The sequence below is a fragment of the Fusarium vanettenii genome, assembly GCF_000151355.1.
Source record: "Fusarium vanettenii 77-13-4 chromosome 1 genomic scaffold NECHAsca_1_chr1_3_0, whole genome shotgun sequence".
NCBI classification, from domain to species: Eukaryota; Fungi; Ascomycota; class Sordariomycetes; order Hypocreales; family Nectriaceae; genus Fusarium; species Fusarium vanettenii.
The window spans coordinates 34,447-52,667 of NW_003315881.1; the positions used below are offsets into that span (position 1 = coordinate 34,447).

Consider the following 18,221-nt stretch of genomic DNA (forward strand, 5'->3'; position numbering starts at 1 on the left):
ACATTCAAGGGTGCTAGCTTGGTCATTCCCCCATCGAAAGCATGCCGTACAACATTTGCTTCATGGAACGACGGCCCTCTTGCCCATTACTGTCCTGGCCAGCCTCATCCCTGTCAAATGATTCACTCAGAAAGAGCCGTGCGGCTGTTTCTGCCTTCTCCAACTGCTCTTCTTCTGCCTGAGACAATCGAGCGCAGAGTTCCCCCAAGTCTTCATTTTGTGCAAGGAGTTTGGCAATACCTTCAGCGCGCTCGACAACTGCACTAGGCACCCCATTCAACGCTGCACACCTGCCGCCAAAGCTCGAGGTACTGTGACCGAACGCGAGAGTAAAGAGGTACGTCACTTGATCCTCTGTTTGGGCTGCATCCCAGTCCACTCTCACGTCCATGTGTGCCAGACGGAATCCCCCTTCATGGCGAGAAAGGTAGCCTCCCTCAAAGATCTCGTGAAAATGCGTCGCAACTAGCAGACGTGGGCAGTCCCGGTTTAGCGATAGGAAGTGGTCTAGTAATGCAGCCAACAAGCCGGAGCCATCATCACCGTTGGTTCCCTTGCCGAATTCGTCAACCAACACGAGGCTTCTTGATGTCGAAGTTCTTGTCGATAATGCAGCCTGCTTCATGTCCCTGGCGAATGCGCTCTCCCCGCCAGACATGCTCTCCCTCGGTGACATGCAGGTCAGGATCTTGTCCGTGAGGCCAATGGTGGCCTGGGATGCTGGAACAAAGCTGCCAATATGAGCAAGGTAGACGATGATTGCCACCTGCTTGAGATACACACTCTTGCCCGAGTGGTTCGGCCCCGTTAAGATCAAGGCCTGGGATGAAGCCTCCTCAAGGTGTGCCTGGTCAATCGGCCCTGAAGCGAGGTGGCAGTCGTTTGGTACAAAAGCCGGCACAACAAGCTCTTGCAAGGGATGTCGGCCACCCTGAATATGAATCACATTGTCATCGACCACGGTGGGTGCTCTCCAATTGTACTTCTCAGCGCCTAAAGCGAGTGCATGAATGGCGTCAAACTCGCCGCACATATCGGAGGCCGAAATCAACACCTCCTCGTGCTCAAGAATCCTGTTAGCAAGGCCGTGGATAACCTCGACCTCTCTGTCTACTCCATGTTAGTCCATATCTTCATCGCAATTTCAGCCGCTTACCTGCAAGTTGACCGTGCAAATCCCCGTACTCTTGATCAAGTTCACACATATACGTGTTCTTGTAGCATGCACCCATTTCGCCCGTGAACACCTTTTCCCACCCCCCCTCAGGCATTCCCTCCCCTTCATACATTGAGCTACCGGTCACAGGGCCTACTTCAACCGAAGTGACAAAGCCAAGCTGAGGCAAGAAAAGGCACGAATTGACATGGCGGTGGGCCCACTCCGGTATGGCGGCTTTCATTCGATCCTTTGTCTCGAGTAAGATATGGTTTAGTCCCGCATAACTTCTCTGGAGCTCATCGAGCTGAAGGTCTGCTCCCTGCTTGACCGAGGATCGTTGACGGATCTTTGTTTGTTGAAAGTCGATTGTCTTGTCGATCATGTCTCCAACAGCCATCAGGACGGCCGGGTGAAGACTGTTAACGAGCTGCATGAAGAGTCGTTAGCGTTCATTCTTGTCACTACAGCCATATTCGTGACTATCTTACCTCTCTAAATAGAGCAAGTTCCGTGCCGCTGTTGAGATTACCCAGTACTTCCCTCAATGCCAGACCCTGGGTCGTGAACTGTTGGATTGTTGCCCATACGCCTTTGTTGAAAGATTGGCCTGTTGATAAAAACTCAATACCCTTTTTCAAAAGGGTTAAAGCTGGCCGCAAGTTTCGAATTCTTCGTAGGATAGAGGTCATATGTGCCATCATTTCGGCGTTGCTTGGCTGTAGCAATACAGAAATGGTCGTCTGTCTCTCCCGAATCAGGCCCAAGTCCAGAACGGGGCGTAGGAATAGTTGGCGCAACTGTGTTCGACCTTGAGGGGTGCAAGCCAAGTGATAGAAAAGCCCATACACAGATAGGCTTTCCTTTGAGCCACTTTTGCTGAGATTTGGTCCCCAGGCCTGGCTATTAGGGTGGAGTTCGGTCTGAACGATTTGAAGAGCAAGGAGGGCATCGGCGCTGACAAACATATAGGACGACAGTGAGAACATGCGGGCATCAAGAACCCGAAACAATACTCCTGAAACCTGCCCATCAGGGAGAAAACCAGCAGATCTGCGACGTTGGAGATCACCAAGAACGGCTCCGGCGCACCCGATCTGTCGAGTATCAGCCGTCAAGCTATGCCATGGGGATAACACACAACTAACTGAGACTTGGTTGCTCATGTTAAGACAACCTCCGCAACGTAGGGACCTAAATGCAGGCGCTTCTGGCTGGTCAAGCCCTGCAATCGTCCTTGAGAGGTCGTCACTTGCGCCTGTAGAATATATGATGCCGGTGGGTGACAGCGAATCAGACTGGAGACTAATAAGTCTATCCCTGGCGGATTCAGGAGAGAACTCAGAAGACTGTAAACCGCGAAGGATGATGCCCCCAGAAGCATCTAGTAGCCAACAAAGTCAATATAGCCGAATCGAGCAGGAACTAAACTGGTGTTTTACGAGTGGCATACCTGCAGGGATAGTCGCTTTCTCGACATATTGCTGGAACTCCTCGGGGGCTCTCGCCGATATGAGGACTGTGGTAGGTTCGACGTGGAAAAGGAATTGCTCCGCAACGTCCAGCGTCGCCATAGGTATATCCTCCGAAAGGTGAAGGACACCATCTGTTGTTGAGAAGTAGGCGCACCCCATTGTAGAGCTGTTCTTCATATCAATAGCCATGACAATTTCATGCTGTATCGGCTCGCTGCTGCTTCGGCCCTGGGCGTTGTCTTCACTGGGAAGTGATGGCAGAGTAGCTGAGGAAGGGGCTGCATGGGCAACAGAGTCAAGATTGCGGCGGGGTGAAAAGTGTGTTTGGGGCGAAAAACCTCGTGTTTGTCGACTAGCTCTTGAGCGTCTCGATGGAGTCTGCTGCCGTGTTGGCGTGGCTCTAGGAGACGAGTTCGAGCTGGCACCTCGGGCGGAAGAACGTGCTCGGCTGGCTCTCCCACGTCGGCCGCGATGGCTCGAACCAGAGGCACTCGAGGCTCGTACTCGAGGCATGGTGTTGATAAACCTAGCTCAAGAGACAGACCTTTGATGGGTTCAATCATGGAGCTTCCAGGTTTAAGGTGACCGGTGAGAAAAGGAGGACTCCGGTTCTCTCTATATGCCAGACGTGTGCTCCTTCTTTTCCTAAAAACCAGTTACGTACCTTCTCGCTGGCCCAGGCCTTCCATTAGCTTGGGAAGGAGTGGTTCCGGCAAGTGAAGAAGGCGCGATGTGTGGTTATGAGACCCAAGATATGTCACTCACTGTAGCTCGGCAATCACTTGGACACTCAGCTCGAATACTCCGTTGATCTAATTGTACTGCCATAGAACTCCCTTGGTGCAGCTAGTAGTGTTCACAAGTCAAGATTTGCCATATTGCAAGGAGAGGGGTCGTAGTCCATTGCGTTAGAGCACAAAGGGGCAAAAGCGGAAGGCTCGCGAATGATTCAATAACGCCGCAATAAGAGCGCTACAAAGCTCTAGGGAACGCCGTAAATAGAGATGTCATGATTACATCCGAACTGAGGCATATGGTTGTATGCTATCATGCCCCAAGCTCCCGCCTTTACTTCTGCTCGGCCTTGACCCAGCTTGTAAACTCGCGTCGCTGCTTGCGAATATCCACGAATCCAGGGCGCGTCTCGAGCACGCTGAATGGGTTCCCACGGTAATCCTTCTCCACCTCGCCACTGCCCGTCTGGAAGCCAGCCTCTCCCTCGCGCTCAATCTTTCCAGCCCACTCGTGCCACTTGACCGGACGGAGCTTCGGGGAGCCCAGGACCAGCCCAAGAACGACCACCAGTGTTGCCACCAAAGCTTCTATGGAGATATCAATCGGAAGCGAGCTCGTCGCGAGCTGTTGCGGAAGGCCGTGCTGCGCTGTCGTTGACGAGATGGCGGAGTGCTCTTGCGCGGAGTAGCACCTAAGAAGTAATTGTTAGCTTCCCGTGGGTGCAAAAGGGTGAACGAATACATACGCATGCGCTAGAAGCACAATACCAGCCACGGTCACTGTTCGGGAGATCCAGGTCATTTTGTGTTGAAGTTAAGGAGCTTGATTTGCGATCAGTGCGGACGTCTTGGGGACAAGTCGCAGTTCTCACAAGCTCCAGTGCGACACGAGTTGAGATGACATGGATCATGACTAAGCATGAAACCAACCAACTTGGGTGCTCCAAGCAATGGGTCTCATGACCTAACCTACACAACAAAGGGATTCATTCAATCATTCGCCATTTTACGTTTGTACTATATTTAATTTAAGGCAGGCTAATGGGCCTGGTTTTATTCTTTTAAATACACGCGATCGTAAACGCCGTCTAAAACAGCCCGCTCCCAATGCTGTATCATGTCCAGAACCCCCCAAGCTCCAAAAACGATTGGTAAATCACGAAGGAGAGGTATCAACAATCAAAACACATTTACAAAAGACCTTGCTCGGTCTGCGTGATCCAGTGCTCGAACTGGCTGGAATCGTCGATCTCCTCGACTTTCCAGTCCTCTTGTTTGCCTCTCAGGTAGGCATCCTGCGCAGCAGTATCCTCGTAGCCCGCCATCATGAAGCCGATGTCTTGTTCGGCGGCTCCCATGTGGGGGACCCAGTTGTCATGACCGAACGAAGCTTCTCCAGGAAGCCCGTTGTACATGTCGTAGCCAGCCTCTCCAAACATGGGCGGGTGCCCAGCGCTTTCAAAGACGGGCTCAGGAGGGGTGTAGTAACTACCAGCGAACCCATCTAGGCCGTGGAGACCGTAATCGTTGCCCGGAGAAGGAGTTCGGCTCACCATGCCGTGGGCAGGGCCCAGTCCGCCATACTGACGCATGTTCAGATCGTAAGTGTTTGGCTCAGCAGGCCCATAGGGAAGAGCGTGGGTTTGCCCAGGGGTCGGATAAGCGTGCATGCCATGGTAGGCCGCCATGGAGGGCTCATCCGCAACGTTGCCGACGGTATCGTAGGTGATCGAAGGGGTTTCGCTCATGCGGGACACATGCCGAGTTCTGGACTTTCGCGCTCCGCCATAGTCCGAGTCGTTGTCAGAGAACCCGTCGACGTCATCCTCGTCGCGTCTGGTCTTTCGCGGCTTAGAGGGAGTGAACTTGTACCCAGGGTGTGCCTGCTGGTGGTTGATCCGCTCGACCTTGGCCCATCCGTCGAACATCTGTCTCACCTGAGGAGGCTCCAAAGGCCAGCCTGCGCCACAGACCTTGGAGACGTGCTGATGGTTGTTCTGGGCGCACTGAGTCTTGGCCACATCTTGATAGGCTTTTCGGTACAGCATGAATGCATTCATAGGGCGCTTGATCTGACCAGGCTTCTTGTTGCGTGAAGTTTCCGACAGTCTCTCCTCGGTGGAGCGGGCGACGAAGGTTGCAATATCGGCCACTGGGACTTCGGGGAGGTCTTTGGCGATTTCGGACAGGGGCTTGGAGAGGATGCTGGAGGCATTCTTAACTTTGTCGACCTTGCTTCTCTTCTGGACGCGGCCGGTCTTAACGGCCTGCGATCTACCCATCGGATAAGACTTCTTGGGAATGCTTAACCCACTGCGGGTGGTGATCGAATCGCCAGTAGGGCACGGGGTAGGGGGGGATGCTTCCGGTGTATATGGAACATGGGCCTGTTGGGGCTGGTTAAAGGGGACTGTCACATCTAGGTTGTTGCGACAACTCACATTATAACCAGCCTCCTCAGGCAGAGGCCGGTACGGATGGCTAGTGTAGTTGTGCCCAGCTGCATAACCCGTCTATGGTTATGATCAGTATATGTAAACTTGCTTTCAGGAATATGAAGAGTACTTACGAAGGAGATGTCGCCCTTCTGAGAGTAGACGGTCTGTGGTTCATAGACCGAGACCGAAAGATCATCCTCACGAACGGGAGTAGAATATCGAGAGGGGTACGGGTAGCCGACGAACCCCTGTTCAGGGCTCATGGCACCTCGCGGGTGCGAAGTGATTCTGGCTGGACTCATGAAGGTTGCTGGTTGAAGGAAGCCGTCTGAAGATTGAGGCGGCGATGGTGGTGCCGACTGTGGCATATCGCAAAGGACGCTGTCACTCTGCGATTTTCGCCTCGGATCGAAGGCAAGACAAGGTTACCGAAATGATATCGGATAGTTGTTGGTGGTCAAGGTGAGAGGAAGATGTCAAGGATAGAAGGACGTTGCAAAGCGCACGGTGGATGAAGAGACACCTTCTGATGTTTTGGCAGTAACTAAGTTGGTCTCACTTTAGATGATATAGTTGATAGGTGTCAAGTCTTTGTTGAGTTTCTTTCAACTCCCACATGGGGTTTTGTATCGGTTCCGGGATATTTGGACGTTCTGAACTTGTCCGCAAGGCCATGCCAACGCCCACAAATAGACAAGCAACTTCCTGCCGCATTTGGGATCAAAGAGACTGCAGGAGAGAACATTGCCCTGGGAAACAGACCACCATGCGGACCGTTACGAAAGAGGACGTCCCTTCTCTCCAAGCTGCATCTCATGTGTCGTTGGCCGAGCCCTCCACCCTCCAAAGCCCGGGCCACGTCAAAAGAGTAAACGCAGTTCAAGCACTGAGCCGCGAGGCGTCCAGCCGCATTGCCTTCAATAGAAACGGAACCAGGCTTTCGATTGTGCTGCCCTGCACCGCCTTATTGGGCATGCGCTAGTTCAGCCGTGGCGCATTCCTTTGACATTCTCATCCCATCACCCCCTCGTCTCCCCACCCTCCATCATCTCAACTCCAAACGTTGCACTGGTTTGCCATGTCAGCCAAGTCTTGACACTTCCGAGAGGTAAAAAGCACTTGACGTGCTTGGAGATCTTGACATATGTCGTTTGGCCTGTCTGTCTTTCGTGATTCCGTCATAGGCCGCCCGGCCTGCCGAATTGAGTGGATCTCGCAGTCCGTGTTTGCTCAGTCCTTTCAACATTGGTACCGGTCGACGGCGACTCGCAGCTTTGCTGGCTGGTAAGATCCGTTTGGTGTGGCTACCAACCTACCGACCGACCAACCTGACAACCAACACTCGCCCGCCCTGATCCAACCTTGTTGCACCCTACCTAGCCTGTTGGTCCTGTCTTGGCAACCTTCTCTTCCGCGCGGACTCTTCTCTCTTGTTTCTAAAATCTCTCTGACGCATCGTGCTTGGGAGCTCGGGCCATTTGTTCTTATCCGCTGCATTTAGATCCGGCACCCATCCCATGGGCACATCGCTTTCCATGTATTGTGGCAGGGGCTGTCAGCCACACACGCTGTTGGCTGTTCACTTGACACTTGCAGCTTGCCCACCTTAATTGACTGGGAAGGTTGCCGGAGTCTAGAAGTGAGGGGAAGTATTGTGTTGTGACGCGCTGGTTGGCCTATTGAAACCTGCGATAAGTGATTGCCGGACTCTGGCAAGCTAGGTTGTCAGGAGCAGGCTAATATCCTGCATTCATGATGCGGAGCTAAGCATCAGTGTTGATCCCGAGAAGAGCTCGCAAATCATTCCCGAAGGGAGTGCCAAAGAGCCTCTGGAGTAGAGTCAGGTGGCGTTGCTGATGGCCTAAGCCCTACAGTCCCAAGCCCCTGCATCGGGAGTTTCACCGACCTTCGAGAGGCCTTGGTGGCTCCGACGATTTGGTCGGAGGAGTCAAGACTTGGCGCTGGGGTGACGGGGATAGTACCACCGGTGGTAGTATTGGTGTTGAGACGCTGAACTTGCTCGAGCTGGCTGAGTCTACCAGGCGTGGTGGTGAATGTTTAATTGGAGAGTATCCCGCTTCCGAAGGTAGAGTCCCATTTTGCTCGTGAGCCGCACGGTAAATATCCCGGCTGATCTGAGGCGTACTCAATGCCGACTCAATCGTCTTGTCCCCCTGCAGGCCCTGGATGCCGTTGGATGGGCTCGGCGTCTTAACAGTCGTCATGGGAGTCGATGTGACCGCGTTGCCTGGTGGACTGTCCGCCTGAGAGGGTCGCACAGCATCTAGCTTGACGGGTGCTGGGATCACAGAAGTGGTTTTGGGTGTATGGACAAGCCCAGGCACTCCCTTGCTTGGCCCTGAACGGGCGTCCAGCGAAAGGTCGGAAGAAGCAACGCCATTCACGCTAGGACCATGGGAGGGGTTGGGAGTTGAAGTCACAAGTGACAAGCCATGTTCGGCGGCGCCGTTCGATGTGTAACGCTGCTTCCCATCCTCAGTGATGGAAGCTGTGGGGAATGCTCTGCCAGGTGTAGGCGATGCGTCTTGAGCCGTGGGGTGGGATGACTGAGGTTGTTCGCCTGAGCTTGCCGGACGATTGACTTTCAGTTTGATCGTCGGTCTAGGGCGGTTGCCCTCTTGTTCTCGGCGGGTGCAAGAGGCGCAGATGAACTGGAATTCGGGTCGATCAGCGTCCGCTTCGCGAATTCCCAGGCACTTGCTGTGTTGCCAGACATTGCACTTTTCGCATGCCACGCTGTGAGATCCATCGTCGACCTGGCCATAGAGACCGCATACACAGTCAAATACCCAGTCATCCTCCTCTTCCTCCAGGTTTTTGAGGGCTTGTTTGTTTCTCTCAATCTCCGCCTGAAGCCGTCGTTCAGAAACACGTCCACTCCCACTGGACAAATTCTTGCTGTCCTCGGAGAGTTGCGCAAGCTCTTCTTCGTGCTGGAGACGCCGGGCTTCGCGCTCCCGTAGTCGCTGTTCTCTGGAAACCATTCTGTTATCCCGGTCTTTCTCCAGTTTGAGATGTGATCGTTCTTCACGCCGTTTCGCCGATTCTGCTTCTCTGCGGTGCCGTTCTTCTTCCCGAGCCTTCTCTTCTTGCTTCTGCTGCTCGACCTTTCCAGCAATTCGGCTCGACCGCTTTGCATTGGCCATTTTGGCGAGGTTGGCCAATTCGCGCTCTCTTTGCAGCTCTCTTCGCTTGCGCGACTGCTCCTGCTTTTCCAAGATGGGGACAAGATGTTCTTCCAGTTGGTCGCGGAGTATCTTTTCATTCTCGTCGCGTGTTTTGCGGAAACCGTCCAAGATGGATCGTACGTCGTCGAGTGTGACTGCCAGGCATTCCCACTTCATCCCACCAAGCCCATCATCTTCTTGTTTCTCATCGTCCCTCGTCTCGGTTTCCGTATCGGGATTATCATCGTCGATACTCAAGGTTGTGCGCCGTCGTTTGCTTGCGCGACGGCCCCCACGCCATGTCTTGGTCTTTTTCGGTTTGGGGGTTGTCACAGGTGGTGGTTCTGTAAGCCGATACACCCGGTTGTCATCGAGTACGAAATAGGTTCGGTCCTCAGCATCCCATCCATACGGCTCGATGCGCTTCCGAAAATTAGCAACTCGTCACTGTTTCACCTCATGTGCTTGGTGTATGCTTACCCAACTGGTTTGCTCGGTATCTTTTTGCTCCTCCATCTTGTCTCGAATGCGCTCTGGGTGAATCATGATCCATTCCGTTAATTGTTGCAAAACTCGAATCTATCGGATGCATAGTTGTCAGCTTCTGTATTTGTGGGCGAAATTGGATCCGCACCGAGGTGTACCTTTGTGAAGATGTCGAAATCGTTGAACTTGATTGGTATTTCATCGTCGCCGAAGGGGTTGTACCCGGGCGATTTGGTGAGGAACTGCTTCCGAGTTTGATCATCCAGGATCTCGTGCCTTTGAGTTGTCATCAGCGGGTCGAAGTCTTGCATCAAATCGTGGGAACGTACGTTAAACCGCGATGCGACGAAACGAGTTTTAGGAGCGCCAGGGCGATGTCTGCGAGGACGGTCGAATTCGGCTTCAGGCATTCCGTCTCGATTTCCTGTAGAAAGAGAAAGTAGATAAGCATGCGCCCCGTGTGAAGGAGCCGATTCAGAGTAGTACCTCGATGTCGAGAGATTCGGAGATTTTGGCAGCCTTGCCAAAGATATAAATCCACTGGCACAAGTTCGCGAACTGCCACATGTTGCGGATGCGCTGCAGTAACGAAGGCTCCGTCTCACCATCATCGTCATCGACGGCTCGGAACGAGCGCTTGCGCGACGGCATGTTGGTGAAGTGTTGCTGTCGATGGGTGGATAAATGATGAGCAGTCGCGTCACGGATAGTTAAAGTCGTGTCCAGCGCTTCAAGGAGTTTCGAGGTCGCGAGAAGGCTGCAGCGTGGCGCAGTGTGCTGCAGTCAGCCACAGGCACATGCCACAGAACGCCAGTCATCCAATAGCGCGGAATGAGAGCTGACGCTGCAGCTTCCAGGAGAGATGCAAGTTGTCGCACTGTGACAGGACCCTGATCTAAAATAAGCAACGTGGCATTTAGGTAGGTCCCGGTGATGAAACAGCTGTCGCGTATAGTGCGAATGCTCAGAAGCACTGTCGCACCCGGCATCCCAGCATTCAAGGACTCCTGGGAGATCTCGATGGCTGGCTCCCTCTTTAGAACTCCCATGAATACGAAGTGCTAAACGCCTTTCTCAAGTCCAAGAAGCATCTACAATGCTTCATCTTGGCGAACCTACCTACGAGCTTTTCTTTTCCTGACATTGGGCCGCGCTGGCGGTCAGTAGGCTTTCGTTCGTTCCACGTTCCTTATCTACTGAACCAGGTCCATGTCTTCACACCCTTGGGATCAGGACGGCCGTCCTGCACGCCGCCAGTCGATTCCTTTGCAGAATTTAGATGGATCTCATCACGATAGCCAACCCCCTCAAGGTGCTGGGCTCTCGGGCCAACACCTAGGCCTGTCTACTTCTCCCAACATCGGCCAAACAGCAGGCAACTTGCCCGGCATCTCGACCTATTGGGATCAGCCCTACGATCGATTCGACGATGATGTTAGTCCAGCGTCGCCGATTGACCCGATGGCCTTACAGGCCGCTCTCCCTCCGGGGATGGATGACCATGCACCATCCGCGCCGATAATACCATCTACTCCAGTCCGCACCTACCCTCCCGCTCCATACGTCGAAGATGCGCCGAGCGCTGAGTACGCCGAGTCTGACCGAATTCCTCTTACCTCTGGTGCCGAACCCATATCTGGCTCTTTGTCTGCCAACAACTTCGATGAAAGACCACGGGATAGCTTCCAGACGGTGTCGAGCATCGAAAACAGCCCGGCACGGGGGCGAGATACAAGAAGCCTTGGGCAAGAGCTGAGCGCCAGCTTTGGATCTCCTCGACACCGCAGCTATGGCGCTTCTTTGAACCCAAACGAATACCGGCGGTCTCGATCTCCGTCCACATCGGGAGCCCTCTCGCGCGCTGGATCTATTGTCCGTGCGATGTCACAACGAGTTGTCAACATCAGCGGAGAAAGTGAAGTGATTGATCATCGAGCTTCGAGGCATCGTTCACGGTCCCCCAATGGACTCGAACGCAATAGTCACCGGGACACTGCCACTTCAATGCTTGTCGACACCTCATACCAGTCACAACTACATCGTTCTCCAAGTGAGAAGTCGAGTAATTCTCACTTCGATGTATCTGAAGCCGTTGTGGCAGACCTCCCGAGGCAGCCACCTCCCAATCCTCTGAAGGGAAAGTCATTGGGAATCTTCTCGCCGGATAACCCTTTGAGACTTCGACTTTGCGATCTTCTAGTTAACCCATTTACCGAGCCTTTCTTGCTGCTTTTGATCGTTCTGCAGGCTATCCTGCTTGCCGTTGAAGCTGCTCCAGACGTATTCGCCGACGGGAATGGACGCCCAGATAGATGGGGCAAGCATGGTATCGACTGGGCCATGCTCGCGCTATTCATCATCTTCACCCTCGAGATCATTTCACGTATCATCGTGTCTGGTTTTGTTCTAAACGCCGCCGAGTACAGCACGATTGATCGTAAACGTGGGGTCAGAGCAGCTATTGCAGACCAGTATCGTGCTGTTTTTCAGCCTGAGCGGCAGAAGTCGGTCAAGAAGACATCACAACTCCATTTTGAACCCTCTGCAATTTCACGATCCTTTACAACTTTCATGCAGGGGCCGCAATCTTTACCCCAGACTCTGGAGGACCAGCAACGGCAACAACTCGCTCGCCGAGCGTTTCTTCGTCATTCCTTCAACCGATTCGACTTTGTTGCTGTTGTCTCGTATTGGATCACTTTTTTCTTGAGCATTACTGGTCTTGAGACTAAGCACAACCTCTACGCTTTCCGAATGCTCAGTTGTCTCCGAATCTTGAGACTGTTGGCCCTGACAAATGGCACTGCTATCATCCTTAAAAGTCTCAAGAAAGCAACACCGCTACTCGTTCGCGTGGCGTTTCTGATCACTTTCTTTTGGCTGCTCTTTGCTATTATTGGAGTGCAGAGTTTCAAGGCAAGCTTGAGCCGCCAATGCGTCTGGATTGACCCCCTCGACCCTACCAACCTGACGGCTTCGTATACCAACGAGGAAGCTTTCTGCGGTGGCTTCCTGGACAACAGAACTGGCGAACCTTGGCCGTGGCAAAAATTCAATCAGTCCGAGTCGTTAACAGATCTCATGAACGGGACCAATGAGGGGAAAGGGTTTCTATGTCCTCGTGGCTCTATATGTCTTCAGCAAAGCAACCCGTTCAACGGCACAGTCAACTTTGACAATATTTTCAACTCCCTGGAACTTGTCTTTGTTATTATGAGCGCCAACACCTTCTCTGATCTCATGTATTACACCATGGGCTCGGATTACTTTCAAGCTGCCCTGTTCTTCGGCGCGGGCATCATGATCATGATGCTTTGGCTTACAAACCTGTTAATTGCTGTTATCACCTCTTCCTTTCAGGTCATTCGTGAAGAGAGCAAGGCGAGTGCCTTTACAGTTGATCGGGAGCCATCTGGACAGTCTCGTTCTGATGAGAGACTTCGGCGCACATCTTCACTGCAGCGCATCTACGACAAAACACGGCCAATCTGGATTCTCATCATCACTTTTGGATTGATATGCCAAGCCTGCCGCAGTGCGGACATGTCAAGAAACAGAGAACGCTTTATCAACAACGCTGAAATCGCTGTCACTATATTCCTCGATATGGAGATGATCCTTCGCTTCGCAGCTGATTGGAATTATTTTCACAAAAGCTGGCGCAATCTCTTCGACCTTGGCCTTGCAATTATTACTTCCGTCATTTTGATCCCACCCATTCGTCATACGAGAGCATACGCCTGGCTAACGGTTTTCCAAATCCTGCGGGTCTACCGAATCGTCATGGTCATCCCCGTAACTCGAGAGCTCATTCTACTCGTTCTGGGCAACGCAGCCGGTATCGGCAACCTCATGTTCTTTGTCTTCCTTGTAACGTTCTTGGTCGCAATCTTCGCCGTCCAGCTGTTCAGAGGCGAGATTCCCGTTTACGAAAATGGCGACCTGAATCGCATTTCGTTCTACACCATGTTCAACTCCTTCTTGGGCATGTACCAAGTCTTGACGAGTGAAAACTGGACGGAGATTCTCTACACGGTCACTTCCTACACAAGATGGAAGAACACCTCGTGGATCGGGGCTATCCTACTCGTCGGCTGGTTCATCGTTGCATTCTTCATTCTCGTCAACATGTTCATTGCTGTCATTCAGGAAAACTTTGACGTGTCTGAGGATGAGAAGCGCCTACAACAGGTCAAGGCCTTCCTTCAAAGGAGAGACCTTGGCACTTCCTCCAGTAACTTGGCACTTTCTACTATCTTTGGGTTTTCAAGATCGCGCAGGAACAAAGATCCACTTGATTATGGACCGGCGACCGTGGAAATGCTCCTCAAAGATGCCGTGGTCCGCGAATTTCTGGACGATCAGATGAATCCTCAACGATCCCGAGCTCCAACGGGCCCCATGAGAAGCGCTACGACTTTGTTGGGTGGTGAAATCAAGCCAGGGCGTCTCTCCGCCATCTGGACAAAGGTAAAGAGACTGTTCACTAACGATGAACCTAACCCATTCTACTCAAACCTGCGTTTTGATGGCGAGAACGAAACGTCAGACCCTCGACAGATGGCTGAACAGGCAATGTCTGCTACGATGACTCGAAGGAGAGCTCAGCGGGAGTACCTTGTCAAGTATCCCAGCTACAACACCTCCCTCTACTTGTTTGCGCCCACAAACCGCCTGCGTCGTCTTTGCCAAAGGGTTGTTGGACCAGCTCGAGGCCCTGAACGCATAGATGGAGTTGTGCCTGATACCTTTCTATGGTACACTTTCACCATATTCATCTACGCAGCAATCGTGGCAATGGTGGTCCTGGCATGTGTCACTACTCCCCTTTATCAGAAGGAGTACCAGGAACAGCACGCTTTTAGCTTCAGGAATTGGTACATTTGGACAGACATGGCATTTGCCATTATCTTCACTCTTGAGGCTGGTATCAAGATCATTGCGGATGGGCTGCTATGGACACCAAACGCATACCTGCGTAGCTCCTGGGGATTCATGGACGCCGTGGTGCTGATCACTCTCTGGATCAATGTCGTCACGCTACTCATCAATGACGGCGCGATTTCTAGAGCCATCGGAGCATTCAAAGCTCTCCGAGCACTTCGACTCTTGAACGTCAGTAACAGTGCCCGAAACACTTTCCACGATCTTATTATTGTTGGCTGGTGGAAAATTCTAGGTGTAAGTCTCAAGAGAGTGTCTATCGTGATGGGTGTACTGACATATTGATAGGCTGCCGCTGTGTCCCTGTCCCTGCTGATCCCGTTCGCCATCTATGGACTCAACCTGTTCAACGGCCTCTTGGTGACCTGCAACGATGACGGCGATGGAATCGAGACCATGGCCGATTGTTATGGCGAGTACACAAGCGCGCCGTTCAGTGATGAATGGGAAATGCTCGCCCCCCGAGTTGCTGCAAACCCTTTCTTCAACTTTGACGACTTTGGCTCATCACTGTTCATCCTCTTCCAGATTGTCAGTCAGGAGGGATGGACGGATGTATCCTTTGCGGCCCAGGCGATCACTGGTCTGAACAAGCAGCCTCAGCAGCTGGCCTCACAGGGCAATGCCGTTTTCTTTATTGTGTTCAACCTGTTGGCAACTGTCTTCGTGCTTACTCTGTTCATCTCCGTCTTCATGCGTAATTACACGGAGCAGACAGGTGTGGCTTACTTGACGGCTGATCAACGATCCTGGCTTGAGCTGCGAAAGATCTTGCGGCAGATCTCCCCATCCAAGAGTTCATATGATGACTCGGAGGCGAGTTGGAAGAAGTGGTGTCACAAGAGAGCCATTGAAAAGAAGGGCAAGTGGTACCAGACCATCACAATCACCCTCGTCCTGCACTTGATCGTGCTGGTATCAGAGTTCGCCTCGGAGCCAGAGTGGTGGACGAGAGCTCGTGACTTTGTCTTCTTTGCCTTCATTCTCGCATACACAGCCAACATCACAATCCGTATCATTGGACTGGGCTGGGCCCGATTCCGCCGAAGCTCTTGGGATCTATATTCTCTGTTCATTGTGTTTGGAGCCTTTGTTTCGACTCTTGCGCTCCTTATCTCAGACACCAGAGTGGAAACTTACGTCCAGCTGCATAAGGTGTTCTTGGTCGCAATTGTCTTGCTCCTGATCCCTCGCAACGATGCCCTCGACCAGCTGTTCAAAACAGCGGCGGCTAGTTTGACGGTGATTGGTAACCTGCTGGCGACCTGGCTTGTGTTCTTCCTCGTCTTTGCCATTGCAATGACCCAAGCTTTCAGTTTGACGCGGTTTGGCGAAGACGGAACCAACAATATCAACTTCCGAACCGTCCCCAAAGCCTTGATCCTGCTTTTCAGGATGAGTCTCGGTGAGGGATGGAACCAAGTCATGGAAGACTACGCCAACATTGAGCCGCCACTGTGTGTTGACGAGGATAGATTCTTCGACAGCGACTGTGGCAGCAAATCATGGGCCAGAATCCTCTTCATTTTCTGGAACATTGTCAGCATGTATATCTTTGTCAACCTCTTTGTGTCTCTCATCTATGAGAGCTTCAGTTACGTGTACCAGCGTTCGAGCGGTATGTCAGCGGTTGACCGAGACGAAATCCGGCGATTCAAGGAGGCATGGCGCAGCGTCGACCCGGCGGGTACGGGATACATCACGAAGGCGGCTTTCCCTCGCTTGCTGGGCGAGCTCTCTGGAATCTTTCAGATGCGCATCTACGACCCCGAGGACAGCGTTGGCTCAATTCTTGAGGATATCCGCAACGAAACAAAACTGACGCACCACTCATCCATCGCGACAACGAGTGCGTTCAGTGGAATTGACCTGGACAAGCTCAACCAGCGCCTGGCCCGTCTAGATGTCGAAAAGATTCGACACAAGCGCCGCCAGTTCAAGACGTTTTACGAAGAAGTTCTGGTGACTGCAGACCCAGACCGCGGCATTTCGTTTACAAGCGTGCTTATGATACTGGCTCATTACAACATCATTAGCGACAACAAGAGCTTGAGGTGAGAGAGACTATGCTCATTTGTCGAGTTATATATGCTAACATTTTCTAGGCTGGAAGAATTCTTGCGACGTCGGGCACGACTTCAACGTGTAGACGACCAGGTCCGGCGAGGTGTAGTTTTGGGCTTCTTTGATACTCTGTAGGTGGTGACGTATCAGTCTCAGGCAAATTAAAGAACTAACAATGCCCTAGATACTATTCAAGGCAGTTCAAGAAACACATGCAGCGTAAGCACTCGGCACGCATGACGGCAATTCCACGACTGGACATTCCCGAGATTCTGGTCGAGAATGACTTGAGCGACGACGAGGGAGCTGGAAGAGCACCACGTTCTCCTCTGTCACCAGGGTCACGCAGGTCAAGCGTTGACGCAGGGGAGCCACGGAACTGGCTGGGATCTGTGGATCTATCATTACACGACATGTCGTGGAGTCACCCTCTCAGCTTCCCCAGAGCGGCACCGCCATCGCCGACTGCTCCAACAAGTCAGCCCACAGCTTTCAGCTTTGAGATTGAGGAGGATGATCCTCACGACCAACCGGCAGCACCAGCACCAACTTCGATGCCATCAGCACGTGAGAGCCAACACAACAACCCCCCACAAGTCTCGGGAATGCTAGACGGATCAGTCTGGGGCGAGAGCATGCTACGCAGAGCGACAGTCCGTAGAGCAGAGAACCGAGGATCACGCTAGGATCCATGGAGACGGGACGGGGGATGAACGAGCATGAGGTTCGGCTATGTAGTCAGGAAGTTTTACTTTGAATGAAACAGGCAAGGATGGAGGCATTTTCAGGGACAATGTGTCAAAGGCATAGCCACAGCAGGCACGGCGTTACAGGTTTGTTAAAAAAAAAAAGGGGGTGTGTAAGAGGAAGGGGACTATTGTTTTGGGTCGATCAAAATAGAGGCGCATGTGGGTGTTCTGTACAGTAAGAGAAAGTAATATAGCGTCTGTCTATCTGTCAGTCATTGCCTGGACGGGGTAGTCAGGTGCAACTCGGTTGAGAATGGATTGTCTGTGTGGAATCTCCACCTGAGTCTTTGTCTGTCTGATCAACCGTTGCCTGCGACAGCAGCCAGAGAGGAGACGAGGATAGGATCCTTGTCCCCCGCCCCCCGATCCTGCAGCAACAGGTCTTGCGTTCCTGAAGATGGAGGTTGGGTCCATGATGCGAGTGTTTCAGCTGCTGGAGCCGGGGGGTCGCAGAGACCAGCTTGAAACAACCCGTGCGCCCACATTCCATGGTCCCCTGTCGAGCCCTGACGCGCAAGACGTTTGTCTTGTTCATGCTTCAATCTTTGTCGTCTGTGCTGGTGCTATTAATAAAGAATAAAAGAGGGAGACAGCCGCTGCTTTTCTGTCGATTTGTTTCGTCCTCGTTGTCGTTGCTTGCCTCTTTGTATTCTCACAAAGATAAACCTCACTCGTTCTTTTACTTGTGTACGCACATACACACCAGAGACCAAGACAGATTACACGACAGGCTGCGCCTCTCCGTTCTGTCTTTGACTCGTTCGCTCTTTGAAAAAACTCAACGACAACTGCTGGACTGGTTGTCATTTATATCCATCCACCTTGAGACGGGAACTCATTAATCAACAAAGTGCTGCCATCATCAACGCCGAAATAATCACACACAAACACCAGCCCACCACATCACACCACATACTCTCAGAAAACATCTCACACAATCAACATGGCTCACAACTCCCGCTTCGAAACCATGGCCTCTCGCTTCTC

General features: G+C 52.4%; 5 protein-coding genes across 5 annotated transcripts; 1 reads left to right on the forward strand and 4 right to left on the reverse strand.

Moving 5' to 3' along the window:
• Positions 1-136: 136 nt before the first annotated feature.
• Positions 137-2,832, reverse strand: NECHADRAFT_714 (uncharacterized protein; the record flags this gene model as incomplete). Its single annotated transcript, XM_003054012.1, has 5 exons — positions 137-1,104; positions 1,169-1,586; positions 1,648-2,253; positions 2,305-2,496; positions 2,635-2,832. Coding segments are annotated over 5 exons (2,382 nt in total), but the record flags the coding sequence as incomplete, so codon positions are not given.
• Positions 2,833-3,425: 593 nt separating this feature from the next.
• On the reverse strand, positions 3,426-4,184 carry NECHADRAFT_98626 (uncharacterized protein). Its single transcript, XM_003054013.1, has 2 exons — positions 4,112-4,184; positions 3,426-4,057 (listed from the first exon to the last, which is right to left on the reverse strand). The coding sequence occupies exons 1-2, from the start codon at positions 4,165-4,167 to the stop codon at positions 3,700-3,702; spliced, it is 414 nt and encodes a 137-aa protein (XP_003054059.1). The 5' UTR covers positions 4,168-4,184; the 3' UTR covers positions 3,426-3,699.
• Positions 4,185-4,555: 371 nt separating this feature from the next.
• Positions 4,556-6,171, reverse strand: NECHADRAFT_74402 (uncharacterized protein; the record flags this gene model as incomplete). Its single annotated transcript, XM_003054014.1, has 3 exons — positions 4,556-5,752; positions 5,807-5,878; positions 5,935-6,171. 3 exons carry the CDS (start codon positions 6,169-6,171, stop codon positions 4,556-4,558), a joined length of 1,506 nt encoding a protein of 501 aa, XP_003054060.1.
• Positions 6,172-7,701: 1,530 nt separating this feature from the next.
• On the reverse strand, positions 7,702-10,128 carry NECHADRAFT_74403 (uncharacterized protein; the record flags this gene model as incomplete). The annotated part of the gene is made up of 5 exons (XM_003054015.1): positions 7,702-9,414; positions 9,472-9,570; positions 9,636-9,753; positions 9,807-9,901; positions 9,964-10,128. The coding sequence occupies 5 exons, from the start codon at positions 10,126-10,128 to the stop codon at positions 7,702-7,704; spliced, it is 2,190 nt and encodes a 729-aa protein (XP_003054061.1).
• Positions 10,129-10,686: 558 nt separating this feature from the next.
• On the forward strand, positions 10,687-17,171 carry NECHADRAFT_89875 (uncharacterized protein; the record flags this gene model as incomplete). Its single annotated transcript, XM_003053304.1, has 4 exons — positions 10,687-14,658; positions 14,710-16,475; positions 16,527-16,616; positions 16,670-17,171. The coding sequence occupies 4 exons, from the start codon at positions 10,687-10,689 to the stop codon at positions 17,169-17,171; spliced, it is 6,330 nt and encodes a 2,109-aa protein (XP_003053350.1).
• Between the last annotated feature and the right edge of the window lie 1,050 nt (positions 17,172-18,221).

Bases quoted from the DNA above. Each gene is read 5' to 3' on its own strand.
- NECHADRAFT_98626 (XM_003054013.1), bottom strand. From the start codon at position 4,167: ATGACCTGGATCTCCCGAACAGTGACCGTGGCTGGTATTGTGCTTCTA. The intron at 4,058-4,111 runs GTATGTATTCGT...ATTACTTCTTAG, and splicing joins ATTGTGCTTCTAGCGCATGC to GTGCTACTCCGCGCAAGAGC.